The following is a 20,473-nucleotide window of genomic DNA, read 5'->3' on the forward strand; positions in this document are numbered from 1 at the left end:
ACCTATCAACACTCAACAAGCGTAACGAACTCGTCTCTTCCTGCCGACACAAAAACTAAGCACTCCTACGCAACAGCTGACTTGACACTTTTCACACTGCATAAACCATGTTAATTAGCAATTAGTGAAATATATAAGCGCTGGTATCGCATTATTCTACCATTAAAATCCCCTGATGAGTGGGCAACCACGAAACAGGTCTGCAGGGATGTATCTCTAGTTGTTTTTTTCCGACTACCACATATTATACCCGCTCTACTATTTGTATCGAGCACTGTTTCACGGACACCAAGCTTAATCCCTATATATTAAACCCCTGAAGAGTGAAGCGATTCACGAAACAGGCTTGTCGGGAAATGTAGTTACGTCCTTTTTTCCTCTCATAATATTTATATATATATATATATATATATATATATAGTCGTTAATGAAACTCTCAGGCCAACAAAGGTGCACCTCGCCAGGAGGATCAATAAAGATTCGCAGTCCAAACCTCACAGCCAACACGAACGTAGAAAGTTAAAAAAATTGCGAGGATGGACAACTTCTGACGTAAAAATATAAAAAATTTTGATAAAAAACGTTTCGGTCAGAGACCTTCTTCAGTTATTTACCTTTAATTAATCTTTATTGATCCTCCTGGCGCGGTGCACCTTTGTTGGCCTGAGAGTTTCATTAACGACTTGCGATATTTTATACTCTGCTATCATCCGCCTGCGAATCATCCATTCTGGCTGATCCAAAGATGTTGCCTCTAAATTCGATAGTCAGACAAGCTACCTTTGTTTGGAACAAGCTCTCATGGTATCAGCCCCATTGTATATTCCTTCAACTTTGTTTGGCTCGTAACATTATTCCGGTTGGTTTTAATTTTCGTTTTCATTTGGCTTTAAACACTGATAATGTCAACCTTAGCACGTTTTGTAAGCACTCTCTTCAACGTACATCAAGGGAAATTTACAATGCGGTACTACGAGCTTCCCAAGAGAAAGTCAATCTTCTTCAACGGGAGCTCAGATTCCACAGGGAACAGTTGTTTTCGCGAGTTAGCTTTGACTCGGCTCTCTTCCTATGGAACGGCCTTAAGAGCGAAAACGCCAAACTAGCTCCACAACTTGAAAGAAAGGGAAAAGCGCAAGTGGCTTAAGACCATTCCTCTTGACCCTAAATTGGACCTTGCCAACGCCACCGGAATGGATAATCCACCCACAACCAGACGCAGTCGACGCTACAACAAGTGGGGCAGGCTCTTAAGGAAACGTCAGCATTTCCGCCAAAAACGCAGATTGCCCAACCCAGTCAATTTGGACCAACTACAACAGTTAGACCCTGTTAACCTTTCGAACACATCCACGGATGCAGATCAGGTAAAATTGCTGAGGAAAGGACCATCGTTTTGCCCAACACCCGGCCAAAGGACATCAATTGGCAGAACGTGTACGATGACTTAGAAGTATTTGAAGCTCGACTGCGAACAGCAGCTTTCTTCATTGATAGTAATCCTGATGACAACCTGACAGTTCCTAGCCACCTACCCCGCGTACCAAAGGATAGGAAATGGAAACCTCCAACGTCAAGGTACCCTGAACTTGAACTATTTTTAGCTAATGTACGGCGTGATCTTATCAATCCTGAGAACATTAGGCAATCTAGAGATAACCTTTCTAAAAAAGAACGGGCTGCGCTTAAAGAACTTAAAAATTCCAATGTAGTGATTCGTACACAGGACAAAGGATCCCGATTTGTTTTAATTGATGAAGGGGAGTACGAGGAAAAATGTTTGGTCAAGGTAAATAACTGAAGAAGGTCTCTGACGGAAACGTTTTTTATTAAAAGTTTTTATATTTTTTATTTTTACGTCAGAAGTTGTCCATCCTCGCAAATTTTTTTAACTTTATATATATATATATACATAAAGTAAGTGTAAAACGATGAAACATGAAGCAAACTTCTAACTGTTCCAGCTTTAATGTGGCGACGTTTTGGCCTTCTTCAGATGGAACGTATTTACATAAAAACTAAAAACTAAAAGTCTATATATATATATAAATTGGATATATCAACAAAGTTGAAATGGTAAATTGGCCACCGTAATGATTACAAAAGCTGACGTTTCGAGCGTTAGCCCTTCGTCGGAGCGAATAGAGGAATTGTGGGTTGTGTGTGCTTTTAAAGGCAGAAAATGGAACTACGTTATTGGTGGGTGCATGGCAACGAGAAAAACATGAATAAATTAGTGGAATGAAAAGCGTTCATTGATCCCTGTGGGATTTAGACTGCCGGTTTGAAAGATGAGCTTTTGTTCAAGATTTTTACGGCTTTCCGTGCCACCTAAGTGTAAGGAAAGACCGCAGATTGCGGTCTAAGCAACATATGGCAATCTGCGGTCTTTCCTTACACTTAGGTGGCACGGAAAGCCGTAAAAATCTTGAACAAAAGCTCATCTTTCAAACCGGCAGTCTAAATCCCACAGGGATCAATGAACGCTTTTCATTCCACTAATTTATTCACGATTTTCCCGTTGCCATGCACCCACCAATAACTTAGCTCCATTTTCTGCCTTTAAAAGCACACACAACCCTCAACTCCTCTATTCGCTCCGACGAGGGGCTAACGCTCGAAACGTCAGCTTTTGTAATCATTACGGTGGCCAATTTACCATTTCAACTTTGTTGATATATCCAAATTATTTCGTTACTCCCACCGACGCAGCCCTAAACAGTTTCTTTCGAAACTATCAGCCTTTAAGAATTCGATAGCAGAAGAAACTCATTTTCATAGTACTAAAGGCCTGACGAGTCTAACTTGATTCTAATTTTTAACGCCCCGGTGTAGTTGGAGAAGGACCTCAAAACACAAGTAGTTTCCACGTAAAAATTTATTTCCTGCGATTTAAGCAAACAGGACAACAGTATGGAACGCTATTGGAATATAATCAAATAATATATCTAAAATAAACGCACCTGAACCACTAGCAGTTATCAGGCCATCAGATTCTCTTTTAGCAACAGGGCTGAATTTTTCAATCTCCATTTCATCCTGTAAATTCTGATAGCGTTGCTCCAGTCGGTCGTAATCTCGTAAAACTCTCTGGTGATTGCTTCGTTCAGCTTCAAATTCTGCTAAAAGTTGCTGTCTCTGAGCTTCAAGGCTTTGGTTGATGATTTCTAAAGGGAACGAGGTAAAACGTTTTAACAAAGATAAAGTGAAAGGGTTAACGCTCAAAACACTCGAAAATCAGCTTTAGAAACTCTTTATGGTGGCCAATTTACATTATCAACCCAGTTGATGAAACCAAATGATCTTATAGTTTCCCACCGACGCAGCACCACGGTTTCGTTAGAAACTTGCCCCCTTAGTGAAAGTGAAACCACAAACAAATTTATACAATGTTGGAGAAAACTATGATTTCTGTTGGAGGTTTCGGTGAAAGGATGTCTTTATGATGGCTTGCTTTCAAAAGGCTAACAGACGATGACGTAACTCAGGGGTCAGGAACTGAGACCTGAGAAGTCCAAACTTGTAGTCACCTTTTGACTGCTGGCAGTAATTGTCCCTCAAAAGTTCCAAGTTTAACTCTTCGACCACAGTTGCAAATGGCTTTTCTTTTGCTAATTGGAGTTTATAATCACGCTTTGTTTAAGTTGAGTAATTTGTTTGTGTTAGCGCCAAGCCACTACTTACGAAACTTCCACTTCTAAGAATTTTTTTTTTCTTTTACACTTCATAAATGGTTTTGAAAAGAACAAAAAGAGGTAGCAAATGTACAAACATACCACTCTTGCTTCGTCTCTCTTTCAAACTTTCTTCAGACGGAGAAGTATTTCGCTAAAAAGTAATTTATGACTCGCCCAAGCACATACCATCTCGGAGAGAAACTTCTCTGTCAGAAATTGCCTCTTTCTCAGCAAGCTCTTCAGTTAGGTTTGTCAATTCTTCTCTCAATCTCTTGTTTATCTACAACAAATGCATGAATTCAAACATGTAAGTGAAAGTGCTTCAAACAAATACAGTCAAACCTGTTTTAAGCGGCCACCCACGGGCTCAGGTTCCACAGATAACGGATATTATAAAAAGCGATACACATTGCCACTTATAATTGACCACTTAATGATTTTGGGTGATATACACGGATTAAAAATTACTTGAAAGATTATCCTTCGTTTTATTTGATTGGTTCTAAGCGACCGTTCAATACAAATGAACGACAATGCAAACAGGCCGTTGGGACCCAGTAAAGGGTGACCCTGACCGCTAAATAGCTAAATAAAGGTGACCGCTTAACAAAGGTTAAAATTACAGTGACCGCTGAATACAGGGTGACCGCTGAATACGGTGCCGCTTACAATTAGGGTTTGATCCACGTTTCAGGGTTCGTGCAGGAATTTCAGAGTTAAATTTAAGGACTTAAATTTGACTTTCCAAGGAGTCATTTTTGCTATGAAAAAAGCGCTTGCTTGCAACAATGGCGGCACATTTTTTCCCAAGGCGCTCTTCAACCAGATAACTTTCTATATTTTTTCTCTTTTATCGCTTCCAATATATTTTTTCACTTTCAATGCGTATTTAAGTACAAAATTCAAGGAGTTTTTAAGGATTTTTTTTTTTAATTTCTTATATTTAAGGAGTTTTTAAGCGCCCTTAAATTTGCAAAATATGTTCAAGTAGTTTTCAAGGAGTTTAAGGAGTAGAACGAACGCTGACGTTTGGTCTGTTCAACGCAAACCTCAAGCCGTGGTCGGCGGCTTGAGCTAACAACTTAAACTTTCCAGACTTTCAGCTTTTTAGATCGACTTCGGCTTTCAATCAAAAAGGGCCATGAAAATCAAAGTGTGCGCTGCCTTTTTAAATCACAGACGTGACTTTTCGAACAGGAAGACGAAAAGCGCTGGAAAGTTGACCTACTTGAAACTACCGCGCCTGAAGTTCAAACGTGTGCCGCAAACGGCAAACGTGACCGCTGAAGTCTGGTAAAGTGACTCCTAGCAGTTTATGGTCACACAATTTTAGGAACAAACGTGGATTTAAAACTTTCCAATTTTTTGCAAGGAGACAGTTTTTCTCACAACATACACTGAATATTTCAAAGTTAAGTTGAATCATTATCAAAATTCAAACCTCTTCTAACTCTTCCTTTTCAGTTTTGGCGCGTTCCTCGGTTTCATCCTTCTCCACAATGACCGTGTTCAGTTCCTCCCTAAGTTCCTTGATGACAAGTTCCAACTCCAGCATCTTGGACTGTGTTGATTCAAACTGTCCTTTCCACTGCTTGGCGTGTTCCAGTTCTTTCCGTGTGGCTTCAAGTTCTCGCCCGGCAACCATTGCTTGTTCTTTTTCTTTAACCTGTAACAAGAAACAAACAGTCAAGTATTGCAAATCATAGCGTTGGATAATCATCTCAAATATATAAGAGAAAGTCTTAGTTGTGTAATTTTACATGTACGAGTATACTCACACCACCCTACCCCCAGAACAATTCTCCAAGTTATCAAAACAGTTTTTCCGGTTACCGTAAAATGAAGGAAGGAATTAACCCAGACTACTCACTGACGCGGCCAGGACTAGAATTCCGAACATTCTCAGGCGGAATTTGGCGCGCCAACCACCAGGGCACCATATCGTTCACAAAGAAATCAAAGCTGGTTGTGTCTAATACATTCGTGGGAACTGTTCATGCGATTTCAATTTTCAATTGGAAAGCAATCTGGGACTGCTTCGGTTATGCTTTACTTGGCTGTGTGTTTAGTCCAGAAAGTTTGTACCATTCTCTCAACCTATCAGATTCAAAACTTTAACAATCACGTCATAGTCACCCGCGCTTTTTCTTTTCTTTTTTTTTTTTTTTGCTTTGAGTTCTCATTGGCTCTTTAGTGTGAGAGCGATCTCTCTTTGTAATATTTTCGTTTCCTGTGATTGGCTGTTCCGGTTACTTTGGTTTTGATTGAACGAAATTCAATGGAAATGCGATCTAAATACCAAAAAGGACTAAGGAGGTCGCTATCTTCTTACAAACTTGGTTTCTTTCAGTATAGTTTTAGCGGATGCCAAATGATAACACTGTTTGTCAATATCCTTCAAAAAAATTTGAAATGCTGTGAGAGAGGCAGGCAGCAATCAACAAACCAAGCAAATACACAATAAATACCTGTGCATCAAGACGTTGCTGTAGGTGGATGATTTTGTTTTCCATACCTACGTTCAACTTCTTGTAATGTTCCACAGAGCGCGCTTCAATCTAAAGAAAAAGAAAGCGTTTATAAGAAAATTTCTCTCACTGAACGTAAAGATGTAAATATTTTCTTTTATTTGCTGTTACTGGAAAACAAGACAAAAACTTTCTCTGGAAACTACAATGTAAGAGCAAATTGTACAGTATGTGCGAGATTTGTAATTTATAATTTACAACAGACTAACGAGCTACATAAAGAAACACGAACTTTTGTATTCCTCACAATATAGCTTTCGTAAGGGGCATTCAACCCAACATGCGATATTGGACATTAATGATATACAGTCAAACATGGATAAACGATTGCTATCTTGTGGAGTATTCATTGATCTTAAAAAAGCCTTTGACACCGTTAACCACGACATTTTACTTGATAAGCTCAATCACTATGGCTTTCGCGGAATAATTAATGATTGTTTCTCCTCATATCTCAAAAATCGCACCCAAACAACACAAGTAGGCCATCATATATCAGATAAAGCTGTCGTTGGATGTGGCGTTCCTCAGGGATCAATCCTTAGACCGTTGCTCTTCTTGTTATATGTCAATGATATTCACAGATGCTTGAACAAATTTGGGCTCTACCTATTTGCAGACGACACTAACATACTGTATGCGGACAAAAATCTGAAAGATCTCGAGACAATAGTCAACATTGAGCTACAAAACCTTTGTAACTGGTTGACAGCTAACAAACTAACTCTTAATATCAAGAAATCCAACTTTGTAATTTTTCATCCCTATCAAAAGCGACTTGCTTACCAACCAAAACTTTACATGTTTGATAATGATAAGAATAAATATACTTGTCTCGAGTCTAAAGTCTACATAAAATACCAGGGCGTACTTACTGACCAGAGTCTTTCATGGAAATATCACATTGATTCCATTGTAACAAAAATTAGTAAGACTATCGCGTTAATCGCAAAGTTACGCCATTTGTACCCCGACTTGTACTACTGAACATCTATTAGTCATTAATTCACTCTTATTTAACTTATGGTCTTGCTGCCTGGGATCAGGCATGCAAGACTTGTCTTGACAAATACTAATTCTTCAGAAAAGAGTGCTTCGTTTATTAGCTTCGTTTATTATACCTTGCCGAGTGGCATGACCATGCAACTCCTCTTTTTTTCGAAGCTAAGGTGCTTCCAATAACTTTTCTTTACTATGAGTCCGTATCAACCTTAATGCACGATATCAATAATGGTAAAACCCCAGCAAATTTCAGAAAGCGTCTAATATCCACTCATACAATACACGATCTTTTACGTCTGGCAAGTTTTATGTTAAATATTCTAGACTTGAAATACAAAACAATTCTTTTTCTCGGCTCTGAGTTAAACTGTGGAATGGGATACCAAGCTACATAGCCAATCTCCCAAAGAAAGCTTTCAAAAAAGATCTCCGCAAATTGTTACTTGATATATTAGTAAAGGAGGATGAGTATATTGAAATCCTCATGATTATCAAAAAAGTAGGATCATAGAAACGCCTGCTGAGGGTCCCATTTTACGTCTGTTTTCCTTTTACAACATTGTTCGTCCGTAAGTGCTGTGTTAATTTGATCTCCCAACTTCTGTGTTTTATTTATCTCTAGTTGCAACCCGCAAGGTTTTTCTCTATTAACATTGGTTTGCCTTATTTATTAGTATTCTTCCATAACTTGTTATTTTAATCACGTTCTTGTTTTGCCCCACCGCGACTAGCTTCTTAGCTATTTGCGGGGCAAACCAATTTAATCATGTATTTTTGTAATAAGAATTTTCAATTATGTAAGTCTGTAATCAGAATAAGAATAAAGTTTTGTTTTTGTTGTTTGCTAACGCTACTGGCAACCAGTGAAGGCCCATGTTTCATCTGCGTAGGTGAGAGGGCATATGAAAATGTACTAGTGTAGCGCTTTTACGATCACCAAAGTAGTAACATCAAAGGTGGCTAAATTCCGCTTGGCGAGTTAGCTTCCCAAGCAATTTCACCTTTTTTAATTTGTCATAACCCCTATGGCACAACTTCTATAAAACCACACATCTTTTTTTATCATTTATTATTATTATTATTATTATTATTATTATTATTATTATTATTATTATTATTATTATTATCATAACTATTATTATTACCTTCATCATTAATATTTATACCATTAAATATATGACGTCTTTAGACAGCAAGCACTTGTGCGTGCAGAAATATTAGAAGAATATTAAAACTATGGAAAAATCTTGATTGTCAAAATGACTCTAATTTCTTGATAGATTACCTTAAGCTGCTTCAGTTCTCGTCTGGCAATCATCCTACGCACACAAGACTGAAGGTAAATAATCGTCTTTTTGTAATTCCTGTAATTCTTTCTCGCTTTGTATCTTCGCCAGCACCGCTGAATGATTTTCGTTTTGGCTTCGTGCAACAATTGCATGCGGAGTCTTCTGGCGAACATACCCCGAGTGAAGCACTGGATTATAATGACGGCCGCCCGAATGGTCACAAATTGTTTACGGCAGACATAACCACGATAGTAGCGTTGGATGGTGATCGCAGCTTTCTTTTCTCGGAGATCCTGAGCAAGTCTTGAGAAAAATACAAAAAAAATTTTCCTGCCTCACTGGAGGAACTACTCTGAGATACCGTACCGGTCTTCAAAATAGTTTCGTGAGAGACAAGAGCGGGTAAACATGTTTTACATATGTTTTTAACACCTCGTTTCGGACACCTTACTTCAGGGACACACAATTCTTGGGTCCTAACCGAAAATAACGTTTATCTTTGTATCTGTTACAGTAATGAGGCGGCACCTCTACTTAAGGACAATTATGCTAGTCCTTATGTACCCCTCTTGAAGCTGTTCCCACGGATCTATTTCAATGTAATTGTATTGATATTATAACGTAAATTCCGACCTGTAACTGGTTTATCTGCGCGGATTCAGTATATCCTAAAAGTTTCCTTTTCGCAAAGGAAAAGCAGTATAGTCAAATTCCAAAATTAATAAAAGAATCACTGTAGATGTTTATTGTTTCTGTCAATTAACATAAAGGAGCGGGGACAGGACTACGAGAAATCTCCTACAGAATATTTGAAGGTGTCATCAGTGGGATCATAATTCATCGTAGCTGTTTTAGTTAGTATCTCATGGGCCAGATCCACAGAGTAACCCGTCCTACAATTGAGTCTCTACTCGCTTCGATAATTTGCCTCTTAGGTAAACATTCGAAAATTCAACGCGAGGCACGAATATTAAAAAGATCTTAAATGGACAGACCATGTTAGAATATGACGCATTTCTATACAAACCTCCTTGCCAGATAACCTCGTACCCAGGCCTGTATTAAGATCGCGGACCGCCTCATTCTCAGATAAAGCCGGTGTTCCCTCCAACAGCGGAAATTCTTCTGAATCATGATACAACTGTCTCGAAGCTTGTCTGATCTGAGTTTTTCCAGATAAGCCACCTAAAAGCAAAACACATTTGCCCTGAACTATCCTTGAAGTGAAACAAAAGTAATTTGCAAATTGGCAAATGCAAACGATAGCCAAATGTCTTTCTTAACTTTTTAACTCCCAAGAGCGACCAAGACAGATTCTTTCCTTACACTATCAATACAATATAAAGCAGACTAGTGATAAGAATAAAAGAACTCAATTATGGGACTATGAATTAATCCATTACCAAATTCTCCATCATAAGAACTGCGTAGCTATTGTTTTAAGGAGAATTACTACTGAGATCTCGGGAGCGAAAGAGTCAATCAACAATTATCAGTTTTGCCTCTCACGATATACTAAATTATCCGCACCAATGGCGGATGTCATATAGCTCTTAAACTCAGCGCTAGCCAAGGAAAGACTTTTGTTAAAATAACACATCATTTATCTTCGGGTCCGTTGCTCAGTTAGCAGTGGCAACCAACCAGCATCTGGAAGGCTAGGCTTCAATTTAGGACCTCTTCTATTAATTTGGTTGATTTTTTTTTTAGAATTATTTACCCAAACAACAAACCACCTCACCTGGCCAGCTCGGAAGAAGATTTTTGTTTTTCCCATCTGGAACTTATCAGGGTCCTAACCCACACAATGAAATAAAAATTCTTAACAACTCAAACGCCTATTTTTACTCATAATATTAAGGGATTTACCCTGCTTTTAAAAACAGTGCTATCAAGACCAGGACTACATCTTTAATTCACACATCATTCAACGCAAGTACAATTATAATTGTTTTGAAAAACACTTCAGTCGAAATGAATTTGGTCTCCAGATCTTTTTGGTTCAAGGTCGTCGAATCCCCCGTCGGTTTTTCAGAGGTTATTAGTAATTCATAATCAATGTTTTCTCAAAATCTGTTACAGTCATAAAAGGCAGTTTCAGTGCAGAACAGAGGCCCAGTAAATGTTGGATTGACCGTAGCAATAAGTAACGGGTTTTCCCTCGGTATTTTTCACCGCTAAAACAAGAAAGACATTCCTTAATTTTAGCTGAGGCATATTCCGTAAAGTGGCGTGGTTAATTTCATTGGGTAATAGAGAAACATTTGGGTGCGAGCAAACACATTAGAAGGAGTACAATTTTTCAGTACCTTTATGTACGTCTTCAATATCAATTCTATCGTGGCTCGCGGCTTTCTTCTGTTAATAACCTCAAACTTCACAAGCATGCGGTATCGGTTGAAGAATTCATAATAGCTCCACCGAGATGGGTACCCTGCGGCACTAATTCGCACAGTTTCCAGTACTCCGCAGGCTCTGAGCTGCTGAATGCTTCTCTGTGGGTTGAACTCAAACGGTGCCTTCCGGTCATTGGGTTTAATGCAGCGAATGTAATGAGGTACTGTGCTGTTCAGGGTTTCCATAAGCTTGGAAAGCGATTCACGAAACTAATGAAAAAGTCGCAAAACGAAGTGGTTAACCTCACAAGCAACATAAGAACTCCCCAGACTTTATTTCTTCATATTACCAAACTATAAAATAGACATCTTCAGAAATATTTTCGGTGATTACTCTACTCTTTTTGTTGACTCACAACCAATGAAGTGGCCGCCAACAAATTATGGTCTTTCTTCAGGCCTTATTTCCACTACTTCATTGGTAGGGTTCATTATTGCGAGAGTCGCTTTCATACAAATTATGGTCTTTCTTCAGGCCTTATTTCCACTACTTCATTAGTAGGGTTCATTATTGCGAGAGTCGCTTTCATACAAATTATGGTTTTTCTTCAGGCCTTATTATGGTCTGCTCTGGCGTAATACAGTCAAGTTATAATGCGCAGTTATGTCCATTTTTTCTGGAAAATGGCAAACCAGCTCCCCTCAGTGAAATTCCCTCCCTTAAATGATAATGAAAAGCTACAATCCCCTGATAACACAATCATCACTAACATTGTCAGATTCTCGTAGTTCAATTGATCTGATCGACCTCGAGCACATCAAGATATCTAGCTCAACATCGCCCGATAATTGTCATCCGTCCCATAACTTATTCTCACAATCTGCAAACTTCATTCAGCGGTTTCCTTCCGTTGAGAAAGTAGTTGTCGACCTCTGGAAGGAAAAAATTACATACAAACCTCTGATCCAACACTCCGTTTGGATTTGGAGATATTTTTTCCTGTTCTGGAAGTTGTCCTCTTACGCGGCATCATGTGAGCTTCATTTTCAGTAAATAAGTCGCCAACCATCTCATACTGCAACATAATGACAGGTAGTTAAGTCACTTTCAACCGAATTGTAATATTGTCTAATATCGTGGAGGTTAAGACTGCTGCGAAGACAGTATAGCCAATAAAACCTAGTAATTATACCTGTTTCCTTAGCTTGGGGCAACAATAAGGATTACTGATTTACTGTAGGTTGTACTCCAGAATGTCAGCAGGTTTTGTGTACTGTTTGCTAATACTTTCGTCTTTTGAGAAAAGTGCCGAAAGAAGTGAATAAATGTTGCCAAATGAAACAGCACAATTAGCCACGGATAGGGCTTGAGCCAAGGAGCCCGGGGAGCCCGGAGTCTGAGCGCAAAAGGTTTAGACGCTGTGCCTCCTTACAGGCTAGTCTAAGGCATATTTTTTATATAACAATTTATTCCACGTATATCACTGATAAAAATCACACGAGTATATATGTAAATATGCACTAGCAAATTTTTCACCGAAATATTTTGTTAGTCTGACAAATCTAATTGTGGTTATAACCACAATTACATTTGTCAGACTAATTTACACTAAACTCATTCCATTTGAAATCATGTGGTTACGTTTACCTTGTCTAAACACGTCATGTCAACATTTAATTCATTACCTTTATTTCACGGCGATCAATTTTAACAACACTTAAATTTAAAAGCTCAATGTCTCAAGACTTTAATTGATAAGTTAAACTTGGCCGTTTTGTCCCACTTTGCAGAAGCACGATTGTTGACAACCTATCCAGTTTATAAAGGTAAAGCTTACATTGAAATATTAACAAAATTACTTCCGACTAAACACACGCATGAATTTTAAGATAAAAAAGAACATTACCCTAACTTAATCATGTTAATTGCAATTGATTTTGATTTAGTCTTTATTTTCACTTACATTATGTGCGCAATCAATGACTCGTGCCACCAGTTCGTACTGTGCGAGGAACAAATAATGGTTTAGAAAGATTCTTAAGAGTTCAACGCTTCATAGAGTAATGGCGAATGGGATTTTTATAACAAGTGCTGCAATTATTTTATTATCTCAAAGATAAAACTTTCGGGGATGTCACCATGGTTTGGCTTTAGCTTTAAGTGCAAAAATTCTCAATTTATCACTATGATAACAAATCCAACATTTCCATCTGAAACTGAAATAGATTCTAGAGTTAGCTTTCTACCGGCTTTAGCTTCACAGTTTTAGTTCATTTTAAACAAAAGTAATTTACCAGCATTGTCACCTAAAGTGATCACTACACTGACCAAACATTCTTTGATGTGTGAGAACTGTATTTGATTCCAAACGAATCTTTACATTAAACAAAAATGGCGACTAAAACCAAAAACCAAAAACAACAACAACACCACGAAGTCTCGATTCACGTCATTATCACATGATGTCAATCATAGGTACGTAAAGCGTACAAATTGAACTAAAACAATGTAGTTATAGTCGCGACAAGCATAATAAACCTCTTACAGTGGTGTATTTTAATTAAAATTAAAGATATTATTCACATCCTTATCCTTAATATCATTTTGCATATTCTCCATACGATTCTTTAAACATCTCCTCAGGTGCCCACAAGGAGAATAATCAAGAGTTTCTTTGACAACATTCCAAGTTCCACTTTTCTTACATACCTCACTAGCCTTAAGAATGGCTAGATGTTCCTGATTGACAGAATCTCGGTTCTTTTCCACAAAGCCTCTTATTTCATACTGCACATCATCAGCAAAGTGATGCACTATAAAAGCTGTTTGTGACAGGCGTGGCTTGCTGAAGTGTTCCTTCTTCATGTGATGTTTGTAAAGTTTCTGGATCCATGAACTGTCTGCACCTTTTGGCATCTGTAAATGTCATATAATAAAGATGTGATTTAGAGTAGTTGTCAACTGAAAGTACAGAATTCTTTGTCAGCCTTGAAACAATTGTGAAATGCAAGCCAATAATTTCAACTTTCTCACTCATATTTCATGTTTACCTTGAGCTCTCACTTGCTTACTGAATCATCTACCTTTGTCATGTTTGGCTATTAAGTTTACACTGTTATTCATCTTTCTTTCCATTTTTGATAATCAACCAGAGAGCACTATGGTTTAAATTATGGGGTGTGGCATTGCTGGGGCATGACACCTCCCAAAATGTTTATAAAATACATTCCAGTTGGCAGTTATTTTGGATCACAAAAAAAAATCAAATAGCTACGCACAATGCCCCTAGGTGACCCTACCTCTTCTTCTTCACGTCATTGTGTGGATCAATTCTCGCAGTAACAAAATAACATCTCAGTTTGTCTCACCTTACACTCTTCGTCAAGCAAGTCCAGTATTCCCAGTTTGGCTTCAATCAGGTCAATACAAGCCTGATTATCATAGAAGTTGATGAACGACCACTCTATCTCTTCTTTCACATATTCATCTTGTTCCAGTTTGAAAACATGCTGAATAAATAATTGAGCAAGTATTACATGTGGATACAGAATTAGGAAATTTAAGGGAGAGGTCATTCAAACTTAAGAAGCATGAAATCTAATGATGCTGATGATTACCTGTGTGAACTGCTGCTGGAGTTTTTCATTTGCATAATTTATACAGAACTGTTCAAAGCTGTTCTCTTCAAAAGTTTCAAACCTAAAAAAAAAAAAAAAGACCACTTTCTCACTAAATGGGATTGGGAGGCTTTGAAGAATGTAAACCTAACTTTCTTGTACAGTCTAGAACTTGATTGTTTGATAGAGGATGATGTCCATGCAAAAGCTCTGATACTATGTGATAATATCTAAAACCAAAGTAACATGTAGAACTAATACTACATGTTTTTTCCTCAGACTGTATTGATCAACTACACCTACAAAAACATTCCATTTCATACAAAATAGCCTTCATGCATGCACAGCTGCATCCTGGGCCTTACCCATAAATGTCAAGAATTCCAAGAAATGAGTGTTGTTTGACTCCACTGCTGAGAGAATTATTGATACACTGGACAATCCACTTGAACAGCTGAGAATAAATGTGCTTGCTTATGGCTTTTCTGCCAAAATCAGCCTACAAACAAGAGCAAAACCCATAAATAACTAAAACTACATCACTATTTGATTACTTTATTTTATGGCAGATTCTGTAATTTAAAAACACAGTTTGTTTTCCTGACCTCCTCAGCATTCAGTGGTTTGATGAGCACCTCTTGCACTGTAACAATCTTCCGATTACACAGCCACTTTTTAAACTGGCTTCTGTCAATACCCAACAGGTCAGCTGCCACTGCCAGATGAAAGTCCTTGTCCTAGCAATGGCGGCAAAAGAGACCCAAAAAATAGTTATTACTCAGAAGATGCATTTTAGAAACTGGGTCTCCCAATATTACACTAAATGGGAGTAGGTGGTGTAACACTTAACTTTGGAGTTCAAAAGTTAAAACTCTCCACACTACAGCTCAATTGCATTTGTTTCTTTGTTGGTATATGTCCTGTTACAGTAGTCTCTCTTTCATAATCTCTATTGTGCTCAGTTACGAAATACTGGCTTGCGTCTAACCAGTTCTATCTGATATACTTGCTTACAGGTGTATGTGCTACCAAAGAGCAAAATGGTAACAGATGTATTTAAGCAATTACAAATAACTAGATGTACTTATTCTTGTTTAATTTTTTAAGTCTTGTCATCTCAAAATTTTCATAAATTGTTTTTTCCCTGATCAAATAAAGATCCAATCTATTTTCTCCTCTCCTCTTTCACAAGTTGATTTACTAGACTACTAACAATTACAACAGTACCAATTAATGCACGGTGCATGTGCTAAGTCTTACGTCAATTGTGCTTTCTTCATCACTTTCTGGTTGAATATCAATGTTTCCAATATGCAGAATACCAGCCAAGATCCTGAATATCATCAGCTGTTCATCATTCATGATTCCAACCAGATCCATGGCCTCCCGCATCTCCTCAAAGCCCTCAGCATCATCCACCTCATCCACATATGCACATTCTCCTTGGTTTAAGTAATAAAAGTTGTCTTGGTGTGCTGAAAGGAAATTGTAATTGTAAGCACAAATCTGTAAATGAGCTAAGTTGCTTGATATGGCATGTTTTTTTCTTCACCAGGGTATACAACCAAACCATTCTAAGTTCAACTTGGTTATATCAACTATGGTGAAATTGTAAATTGACCATGGTAAAGAGTTAAAAAGCTGATGTTTTGAGCGTTAACCATTCGTCCTCTCCCTCTAACAAAGGGCTGACACTTGAAACATCAGCTTTTAAACTCTTTACGGTGGTCAATTTACAATTTCAACTTGGTTGATATACCACATTACCTTGCTGCCCCCATCAATGCAGCACCACAGTTTCTTTAGAAACTTACTTCCCCCCCCCCCCCCCCCACCGCAAACCATTTTAACACAAGCGCAAGCACTGTGGACATTATGCAGTCAGTAAGGAAGCTAACAGTTCTGACTCACCAAGTCTAAGATCTTTGAGTTCAGGAGTATCACAAGCAGCACAAAGTTGATAGAAGATGTGGTAGTTTCTTTCATCAGGAGCTTGAAATACAACTCTGGATTTCTCAAGCAAATATGTTCTCATGTGGGCTGCTATGATGTGATAGTTCTTGTCAAAAGATATTTCTAGGTATTTTCCAAATCGGCTACTGTTATCATTCCGTATTGTCTTAGCATTTCCAATAGCCTGTAAGAATAAACAGCCTCGAAAATCATCATCATATATTAGTTACACGACTGAAAATGGTTGGCACCTAAAGTATCAAGCTGATTAAGCAAGCCATTAGTTGATCTACCTCCATTATGGGGTTAGATGCCAAGACTTTCTTCTCAACCTGGGTCTCTGTAGAAGCCCCTCCTACTGATGCAAAGTACCTCATTGCATACTTAGCACTGACTGTCTTCCCTGCTCCACTCTCACCACTGACAATGATGGACTGATTCAGCCCATCCCTAGGAAAAAAAAAACAAGTACAGACATGTTCATGAGCCATTCAGTTACTGTAGTACTATCAAAAAGGTCTATAATCCCACCCCTACTACTACGATCAGTTGCACAAAATTAATAATGACACGAGAGGAAACAAATCATTGATACAACTAAACAAATTCGAACCCAATCAGTATTCAGAATGAAAGTAAGTTACAGTGACAAGGAAATAAAACAGACATCATGGCTCCTTTTTTTCTAAGCTGACTGGCTAGTCTTGTGCAAGAGCCTCTATAAATAATTATCAGTCTCAGTGAAAAGTAGTCAAGTAGATGGCTGTTCAACCAAATATGGTATTTCTAAAATTAATGAAGTATCCCATAACCCACCAAAAAGTAGTATAGAAATAGCTGGTGATTTGCACCAGTTGTGGGTTACTTTTAATAGACCCTTGAACCCACAAACACTATCTAACCCTAAACGCCCCAACATACCGCCTCCCAGTTAGCTCAATGGATAGAGTGCTGGACTGTTGTGCGGGAAGTCGAGAGTTCGAGCCCCAGCCGGACCAACACTCAGGGTCTTAAAATAATTGAGAAGAATTTGCTACCTTTCTATAACATCAAGAAATGGTTAGATATTCTACTCTTCTCAGATAGGGACGAATAAATGGAGGTCCCATCTCCTGTAGGGTTAGGGGCAAGAGATGTTAATTTCCCACGCACGAGATTACTGTGTAATGGATGTCCTCCCCTGGGGTGGGATGGGTGGGTTTACTGGGCCCACAGTAATTGGCACAAGCTGTTGCCGAGTCCCTGCTGGTCAGCGAAGCTATTAAATTAAATTAAGACTAACATCATTATGCATATTCTCCATACATTTCCTAATATGTTGATCGACAAGGAGAATTTATTTGACCATCTGAAACTTCTTTCTTTAATCTCATGATCTTAAATAAATGATTCAGAGCTGATATTGTAAGGAGAATTTAAAAGCTGGTCACTCTTGGAGGTTAACGGTTTATACCAATGTCATGACAATGAATTTTATCATTTAATATACAGTATCTTGGGCAAGAATCTATATCTACATCTACAACTGAATCTTCATCAGATCCCCCCGCCCCAAGTGAATTATTTGACAATAGTTATTCAGTATTTTCCAAAAACAAACAATTCAACTACAGAGCAGCAGTTACAATCTCCACAAGGTGGAAACCTTAAAGAGACAGATGGTGGTCGAGCCTACTTCAAACTTTCGACTTAGATGTTACTGCTCAACATTTTAATAAGAAAATTTTACTTGCTTAAAATGACTTTTCTAGTCCTTTTAAATCACCTTGCCATGGCTCTGAATGCATCCTCAGCTACAGCAAAAATATGTGGGTCCATGTCACCCATGGATTGGCCACTGTATGCAGATATAATGTCCGGTCCATAGAGAGGAAGCTGTTGGTAAGGGTTGATAGCAACCAGAACAATACCTGCAAGGGATTTCAAGGGTAACCTTGGAAATCAATATTTCTTCCACAAGCATAGCAATTTATCTTTGAAATCAATTCTACATCACATTTACTAGCCATGAACAACTTACTAAGATTTTTCCAGACATATATGATAAAATAGTTACCAACACGAACAAAATAAAACCCAAAATCTTGCTTCTGGGGAATCATTTTGATTCAAATTAGAATATGAGAAAATTAAATAAATAAGGTAGAGAACACATTATCCATGACTAGTTAGCAGCAATAAAGGGTTGTTTAGCAGATGACTGGAGCCAGTTGCTTTGATTAAATAGTTTCCTCATTCAAATTTTTAATTATTTTCATGAAATCTGGCTGAATAAAAAGCAGCAAAGAGTGATTGAGTATATTCCTTTAAACAACTGGAAGTAAAAGGAGTTTGCTAAAATGTAACAAAATTGATTATGTAGAACTGAAATTGATTCACTTTGATTTCTATTAGGAAGATAGCTACAATAACAAGTCTATAGAAAACTGATTTTAAACTACATATGTTACAATATGGGTACATGAAGCTAAATATAAGTACAAGTGCAACCAAATGAGTAAATTAAAGATACACTCGTATCCTTTCAATTAACAATTTAGAAAATCTTATTTTTGATCATTCAGACTCGAGTTGTTTTGGATGAGCTGCCTTTAAAATTCAAGAAAATTCTGGTATCAAGTCACATAAAAGAAAATGTGTAATTAAAAAAATGACAGGAATTAAACTGAATATTCATCAAGTAGCATTTTAAAAATGGTTGTGTGATTTCTCTCGCACTTTCCTAGCCCGAGGGAATTACGTAAATGTAAAAAAAGACGTGAGCCTATTGAAAGTTGAACAAAATCAAAACAAAAGATAACCCGCGACAGAATTTAAAACAAACAGTTCTTTTTTAGCAAATGTAATATTGCTTTTCGTTTTCCTGAGCGTTGATTTCGACCGTCGAGTAAACATTGCATCTTCCTACTCTCAAACGCAATTAGTGTCGCACCAATAATTTCACGAAATGGTTTAGAAGCCATTAAAATTTTAGTTGCAATATTTACATGCCACCATATTTTTAGCAATTCAATAGGAATACCGAGCGAGGAAATCACAAATACATTTAAACTCACCGCAATAGGTGTAAATCGCATTGGACTGCAGGAAACGAACTTGAAGGTTATATAGCACTAAAAGGAAAAATTAAATCAAAATAAAATTAACCTAACAACTCCGAAATATGATTTTGATTTTTGTCAACTATAGTTACCTACTCAACACGAAACCTCACTAAACAAAAAATAATCAACGGGTTTCACAAAAAGGTAGAACAAACAAAAATTGCTAAGAACTCTTGAGAAAAATTTAAGCAAACACATTTTCGTTCACTGAAGCGATAATTCCTGACATGTACAAACCGGCAGGTTCGTGTAGATAACTCAAGGTGGTAAGGTCATTTTCACCAACAAGAACTTCTGGGTTCCTCAACGGAGGAAGGTTCTGCTTTCCCTTAGAAACATCTAGAGTAATTTCCTGTCGAGGAAATAGAAATAAATGTATAAAAATTAAAATAAAGCGTGAGATTTACCAACGTAAGAGCCCACTAAAAATAAACACACAATTGTCAAACTTTACTTAGGTCTCGAATTCACCACGAACATGATACACATCAACTTGAGACTTACATTTCCGTCTTCGAGTTCTATCTCCAAGATTCCATCCTCCTTTAAATCTTTAGTTAATTCTCCGCCAATCCATATAACTTGATCGTGCGGGATCCATACTCTAGCTCCCTATAGAAAGAAAGAAGCCGGCGAATATATAGTTGTTCATCGCGTAACTTGCACCAGGTACTACTTGTCATCAACAGTGAAGCCCTTACCACTTACCTTCGTGTACAGCTCTAGTGTAGTCATTTTCAGTAGTTTTAAATTCTTTCAATCCATCTATGATACTGAAATGTACCATAAACATCATGTGAAAAGTTCACACGGAAATATTGTGCAGAAGTGCGACACAGTTCGCCTTCACCGCCATTTCGAGGGTTGGCAGTTACGCCAAACAACCGCTGACCAAGTGAATGTCTCAAAGTTTCAATCAAAGCAAATCAAGCTAACACTATTGTCTCTTGTCAGAAGCTAAGTGAC

The 20,473-nt window shown here is 37.8% G+C and overlaps 1 protein-coding gene across 2 annotated transcripts in view; it reads right to left on the reverse strand.

The window, feature by feature from the left end:
• LOC111340253 (unconventional myosin-Va) overlaps nucleotides 1–20,387 on the reverse strand; it is a 33,823-nt gene extending 13,436 nt beyond the window's left edge. Inside the window, exons 1-23 of one of the 2 annotated variants that reach the window (XM_022947074.2) lie at nucleotides 20,216–20,387; nucleotides 20,012–20,119; nucleotides 19,745–19,859; nucleotides 19,460–19,516; nucleotides 18,169–18,313; nucleotides 16,697–16,853; nucleotides 16,362–16,587; nucleotides 15,711–15,925; nucleotides 15,056–15,187; nucleotides 14,816–14,949; nucleotides 14,451–14,532; nucleotides 14,202–14,342; nucleotides 13,543–13,749; nucleotides 12,797–12,835; nucleotides 11,792–11,908; nucleotides 10,806–11,102; nucleotides 10,238–10,291; nucleotides 9,524–9,681; nucleotides 8,493–8,799; nucleotides 6,146–6,235; nucleotides 5,119–5,343; nucleotides 3,864–3,957; nucleotides 2,964–3,167 (exon numbers count right to left, since the gene is read on the reverse strand). In XM_022947074.2, the coding sequence (XP_022802809.1) occupies nucleotides 2,964–3,167; nucleotides 3,864–3,957; nucleotides 5,119–5,343; nucleotides 6,146–6,235; nucleotides 8,493–8,799; nucleotides 9,524–9,681; nucleotides 10,238–10,291; nucleotides 10,806–11,102; nucleotides 11,792–11,908; nucleotides 12,797–12,835; nucleotides 13,543–13,749; nucleotides 14,202–14,342; nucleotides 14,451–14,532; nucleotides 14,816–14,949; nucleotides 15,056–15,187; nucleotides 15,711–15,925; nucleotides 16,362–16,587; nucleotides 16,697–16,853; nucleotides 18,169–18,313; nucleotides 19,460–19,516; nucleotides 19,745–19,859; nucleotides 20,012–20,119; nucleotides 20,216–20,242 (3,331 nt within the window). In that variant the 5' untranslated portion in view covers nucleotides 20,243–20,387. The remainder of the gene's footprint in view (nucleotides 1–2,963; nucleotides 3,168–3,863; nucleotides 3,958–5,118; nucleotides 5,344–6,145; nucleotides 6,236–8,492; nucleotides 8,800–9,523; nucleotides 9,682–10,237; nucleotides 10,292–10,805; nucleotides 11,103–11,791; nucleotides 11,909–12,796; nucleotides 12,836–13,542; nucleotides 13,750–14,201; nucleotides 14,343–14,450; nucleotides 14,533–14,815; nucleotides 14,950–15,055; nucleotides 15,188–15,710; nucleotides 15,926–16,361; nucleotides 16,588–16,696; nucleotides 16,854–18,168; nucleotides 18,314–19,459; nucleotides 19,517–19,744; nucleotides 19,860–20,011; nucleotides 20,120–20,215) is intronic. The other variant, XM_022947075.2, reaches the window with a different exon arrangement.
• Between the last annotated feature and the right edge of the window lie 86 nt (nucleotides 20,388–20,473).

The sequence above is a fragment of the Stylophora pistillata genome, chromosome 1 (assembly GCF_964205215.1).
Source record: "Stylophora pistillata chromosome 1, jaStyPist1.2, whole genome shotgun sequence".
Lineage (NCBI taxonomy): Eukaryota > Metazoa > Cnidaria > Anthozoa > Scleractinia > Pocilloporidae > Stylophora > Stylophora pistillata.